This window comes from Aspergillus glaucus (assembly GCF_001890805.1).
Source record: "Aspergillus glaucus CBS 516.65 unplaced genomic scaffold ASPGLscaffold_1, whole genome shotgun sequence".
Lineage (NCBI taxonomy): Eukaryota > Fungi > Ascomycota > Eurotiomycetes > Eurotiales > Aspergillaceae > Aspergillus > Aspergillus glaucus.
Genome location: NW_019170453.1, coordinates 1,299,573 through 1,305,277, shown reverse-complemented (window position 1 = coordinate 1,305,277; position 5,705 = coordinate 1,299,573). Strand labels below are relative to the sequence as shown.

General features: G+C 44.5%; 2 protein-coding genes across 2 annotated transcripts; both read left to right on the top strand.

The window, feature by feature from the left end:
- The first annotated feature begins 1,648 nt into the window (after positions 1-1,648).
- ASPGLDRAFT_41475 (SWIRM domain-containing protein) lies at positions 1,649-3,325 on the top strand. The gene has a single exon (XM_022545418.1). It carries the CDS (start codon positions 1,794-1,796, stop codon positions 2,970-2,972), a length of 1,179 nt encoding a protein of 392 aa, XP_022406144.1. The 5' UTR covers positions 1,649-1,793; the 3' UTR covers positions 2,973-3,325.
- Positions 3,326-3,861: 536 nt separating this feature from the next.
- ASPGLDRAFT_41473 (CDC50/LEM3 family protein) lies at positions 3,862-5,705 on the top strand. The gene is made up of 6 exons (XM_022545417.1): positions 3,862-4,116; positions 4,190-4,226; positions 4,284-4,380; positions 4,444-5,164; positions 5,220-5,382; positions 5,483-5,705. Exons 1-6 carry the CDS (start codon positions 4,017-4,019, stop codon positions 5,580-5,582), a joined length of 1,218 nt encoding a protein of 405 aa, XP_022406143.1. The 5' UTR covers positions 3,862-4,016; the 3' UTR covers positions 5,583-5,705.

Here is a 5,705-nt window from a genome sequence, read left to right as displayed (position 1 = left end):
CCCCATTGCCTGAGCTCCTCTGTGCAGTGCTGGAGCGCCGTACAGTTTTCTTCCAAGGAGGGGGAAGCCACAAGCTGGCATATGTCGTCAGCGTATCCAAATCGGCCACGTCGGGTGCGGAGAGAGCTTTGTTTGAAGATGGGTTCAATGAATAACATGAAGAGGATTGGAGAGATTGGGGAGCCTTGTGGGAGACCCGCTGGAACCTGGAAAGTCTGACTCATGTGGTTCCCTAGGCGGAGGCTGGCTGTTCGACCTTGGGTGAAATTAGCTACCCATCGGATCACATTAATAGGCCATCCCTGCTCCTGAAGTCGTCCGCAGCTCGGAGAGCTGCACAGGATCGGCGTTGGCGTGGAGAGATATCTCCCGTGAGTCACGTGCCAGGTCACGTGAATAGATAGCGGGCTGACACTCAGCCCTGATTGCCAATGCATTGCGTGGATTGGCTGCCCTGCCCCACATTCCTTTCCCCCTCTTTTTTTTCTTTAATATCGAGTCACATGATAGCTGGGTAATCTTGTATTAGTCCATTGGTAAAATACAGTAGTATTTTAATATGACAGTTCTGAAACTGATAATGTGATATGAGTAGCAAGTCATGTGTGGAGAGTATATGTAACACATTCTTTTAACTAGTTATTCTGTTTTGGATGTCTGACATAAGACAATGATGTCATATAATACACTACAATGGAGTTTAGGCACCAATAGTACCAGACTGGCAGCTACTATACACATGTAGATATATTCTGAACCACCACATACTATTCAGGTACCATTGGGCATGGTGATATTATATCAAGTTTATATTGCAAAAAACCGAAAACTTACAGGACTGAAGACTCTTGCGGAGCCTGGATGGACAGTGGTAATGATATGTAGCATGTACACATGGACTTTATCATCACCATCACATCCTCTTCTTCCTTTCCTTGGTCAGTCTTCGAGAATTGAGAGCGACTATCATCAATTACTTACCCACCACCTTACAAGGGGTCACAGGCATTAGCAACAGGCATTTTCTCCACCTTCACTTACCTTGGCATGATTGTCATGTGGTATCTCCACTAGAGCATGATCAGTGATAGAGATAATAATAATACATAGTACACATGAAGTACGGAGTACTCCGTAGATAGACTACCATACCGGCCCTTTATCATGTGATGAACACTCTGGATTAGTACTTACCATCAATTCGTATCCCGCCCCTCATTCAATTGGAAATGAAGCGCAATTTTAGCAAATTGGAAAAATAATAGAGAATATGTATTAATATTTCAAGCACAGAGTATGTTTACAGTTCATAAAATGATGCCACTTACCGCCACGCGCCACCCCGCAGTTTTATTCCTATCAGGTATCAACGTTACAACACCATCAGCCCCAATCATTGGCGGCGCGCATTGACTCATAGTTCACCTCCTCATCGCGAGGCGCTGTTACTTCCTCATCACCATAAAAACAGCATTTCCCTCATGAATGATATCTGTCCTTCCTTACTACTCCCAGTATCTTTCCAAGGTTGAGTCAGACATCAGTCAACTCAGTTGTCATTTGCCACCAGAGACAAAGAAAGCTGTTCTGACAAATCATATTCACATGTGTTTACCAATATTGCAAGTCCATTTCCATTGACTTCCATTATACACATTCAGGCCTTTATCGTCCGTTGGCATTCAAGGACTATCAGAATAACCACCATATTGCCGGTCGCGTCTTATAGTTCATCATAAACTAATATCTCTGGTTTTCGCATCAACCCTGTTCGGGCTGCATATTCATTTCTAATGACCTCGTTCAATGGCATTTTGCAATTGGAGAAAAGCCAGAAAGCTAGCATGAATCGTCTACCGTCTGTCTCCAGCCTCATGTCCCCTCCAGAAGCAAAACCGTTTGAGACGTTCAGCCCCCCGTTTTCACACTTTGCAGTGTCACAGGATCTGTCCTCAAACCACGAGATCAAACTTCCTCCCATCTCAGCTGATCGGAAGCGGACACAGTCAGAAATGGATTTGCCATCTCCACCAGTCACTCCCTACACTGGGAACAAAAAAAGGAAGTCGCATGTTTCTGAGCAAATCGACAGCGATGTGATCGGATCTTCCACAGATCCTGTGCTCTTTCCTCGCAATGATCCTGTTGCTGATGTTGCCACTGATGAGCCATTGTTTGGACCAATGCTTCCCCCAACAGCAGAAGCACTGATCGAACAACATATCAATACACATATGGCAAGATTTGACAATAAATTGAACAAACCGACGCGTGATGAGTATCTCCTAGCTCTTTCATGTGTACCGATTGTTTCGACTCAGTATAATCGCAATCCAGTAGCCTGGGCTAAAGAGGAACGTGAGACGTTAGAACGTCAGTTGGCCATGATGAATCGCTGCCGTCCTGGAGCTCTGGAGGCGAAATTAAAAAGGATTGCCCCGGCACCCGCCAAAAAAGCAGTTACTTCTCAGCCGCGTGTGCAACGTACACCTCGGGTCAAACGTACACCGCGGTCCACCCCAAAGCATAAGGCCCTTGACTCCTTCGTTTCATCTGTACCGCAAATTTCCAAGGCGCCTCGGGCCATAGGAACAAATCGCGATGATACAGATTACAATTCCCTCGAAGACTTGTCCCCACCCATCTCAACTCTCGGTGGCAATGCAAAAGCATTAAAGGCGGACTGGAAGGGGCAAATGTTAGATTTGAGCAACGATCCAGACCGGCACCTACTTAGTCCCGCCGAGCTCAATCTTGCTGCTACTTTAAGGCTCTCATGTGCAACGTATCTATGCAGCAAGCGCCGCATTTTCGAGGCTCGTGTCAGGGCTCTGAACGTTGGGAAAGAATTTCGCAAAACAGACGCGCAACAAGCTTGCAAAATCGACGTCAATAAGGCAAGCAAATTATGGACTGCATATGAGCGTGTCGGTTGGTTTGATCCAGAGCTTTTCCAGCAACATCGGAGGTGAGAGGACAGTATACCCAATTCAATTTCGTGATTCAGAACTTTCCCATGTTAGCGTTATCGTTTCCCCCCGAGTTTATTCTGTCTTTCTTTCGAGACTTTTGTTCTCCAGCGAAATTAATTATTCTAGTTGGTGCATTTTTTAGCTCGACCGTTGGCGTTTGCTGGTAATTGGGAGCCCTCTTTGTTTGTTCCATAGTTTATGTTGCTATTGTTGTGTGCATAGATGATTGCTTACCACATGGTTAAGTGGGTTGCATAGTGTAGCAAATGATCATTTGGCTTCTGCATAGATATTTAGAATTGAATAGGTGCCAACCTTCTTTTTTTCCTTTCTTTTTCTTTTTTTTTGGGGGGTGAGAGGGGGTTAAAGAGAGGAAAAAGAGTGGAGACAGAGCGGTAAAGACCTACGACTCCATATATACTATGTACTCCGTAGAACTGTTAGCTGAGGATTGACTAATGGAATGAAGGTAGTTACGTACTATGCTACTACGCAGTGCTAACTACCTAGTATACACAATGGAAGATTAGTGTAGCATTGTAGTGCTTTAAAGCGATAGAAAATCATGGTGATTGTTTCTCATTGTCTGAAAGACGCCTGTTATAGATACAGTAGTTTATATTCTGCTCCAATGTACAGGGGTAGATAGATCAAATAGAAAGAGGTGCTTATTTAGTTCAGCATCAGAAACAGAAAACTAGTCCTGGTTGCATTAATATTTCAATTGCTCAATAATGAGAGTAGCAGACTGCGTTCACTTGTAAGGTGTATTAGAGTACTACTGTACTAGTAGTTAAATTGACGTCGATCTACGGAGTACATACGGAGTACATAGTACAGCAAGCCGAGACGGAGTGTGTGGGCCGCAATGCCGAGTGTCGCCGTGCGAACCATCTTCCAACACCACCCTTCTAACCACTAGACATCACTGAGCAAACACAGTCCCTTTAACTGCTGTATAAACCGGATTTGAAAAGGAAGAAGAGGAGGAAGAAGAAGAAGAAGAAGAAGAAGAAGAAGAAGAAAAACAAGATCTAAGCGACAATGTCGCGGATAGATGTCAACCGTGCCGGATCTCTTGATAATCAAGATCCCACGAAAGATACAGATGGCGACAAGAAGCCTAAAAGCAGAAGACCAGCCAGTGAGACCGTCACCCCAACACTCCCCTCCAATTCTTGCTTCTTGATACTTACGGAATTTCTCTCGTTACGAAGACACTGCTTTTAGACAGCAACGCCTCAAGGCCTGGCAGTAAGCATATAATTTTGCCAAAAGACGAATTCGAAATTTCTGACACTCATTAAACAGACCGATTTTGAACCCAAAGAGCGTACTGCCCCTCTTCTTTATCGTTGGGGTTATCTTTGCTCCTATTGGTGGTGTCCTTCTATGGGCGAGTTCACAGGTAAGTGTGTCCATTCCCTCCACCCGCTTACAGTGTAGTCTAATTATATATGCTGTCACCAAGGTGCAAGAATTGGCGATCGATTATTCAGAATGTTCTGACAAGGCTCCCACGGTTCCTTCATCGTCCCAAATGCCCGGCGACAAATATACGTCGACATTCAAATCATCCGCAATGGACGCTCCATTTTGGCAGCGGAATACCACGGAAAATACCACCACCTGTACTCTGACATTCTCGATACCTGAAAGCATGGGCCCACCTGTGTTCATGTACTACCGCTTAACCAACTTCTATCAAAATCACCGAAGATATGTGCAGTCTATGTATCTTGATCAGATGAAAGGGAAAGCCGTTGAGAACAAGACCATCAAAGGGAGCACATGTGAGCCTCTCACAATTGATCCAGACACACAGAAAGCATACTATCCTTGTGGATTGATTGCAAATTCAATGTTCAATGATACAATCAACAACCCTTGGCAGGTTGGGAGTGTGAATGGAGAGATGGAATATAACATGACAAATAAGGGCATTGCCTGGGCAAGTGACAAGGAAATTATAAAGAAAACAGAATACAAACCATGGGAAGTTGTGCCGCCGCAAAATTGGCGTGAAAAATTTCCAAATGGTTATACTGAGGAGCATTTCCCTGACTTGGGCCAAGATGAAGATTTCATGGTTTGGATGAGGACTGCTGCGTTGCCAACTTTTAGCAAACTCGCCCGAAGGAATGATACGACAGAATTGGCACCTGGAAATTATCGGTTGAGTATTCAAGACCGTATGTCTAACCACCCCGCCCTAATCGTTATGCTTTGTGCTGAATAGAGTACCAGGATTCCCTGTCACCGAATACGGGGGCGAGAAATGGATCCTCATATCTACTCGGACTGTTATTGGCGGTAGAAACCCGTTCATGGGGATCGCCTATGTTGTAGTCGGTGGCACTTGTGTGCTGCTTGGGACACTATTTACCATTGCACATCTTGTTAGACCCAGGTAAGTTATTTATTATAACTTTAGCATTTCGTCTCTTTCCACTCTCATCCGCTTCTTCTCTTTTGACCCTTCACTGTAACTTGCATCTGACAAAATCTAGGAAACTCGGTGACCACACGTATTTGACGTGGAATAACGATCAGGATAGCTCTGCTATAGCATCTGGAAGGGACCAGAGGCTCGGGGCAAACGCTTCTTGATTCTTGATTCTTGATTGCGTGTTGCGTCGGTTGCTCTTAATGCTCATACTATATTCGACACTCATACTATATTCGACAGTGTGCCCTTGCTTTTTTTTTTTTTTTTTTTTTTTTTTTTTTTTT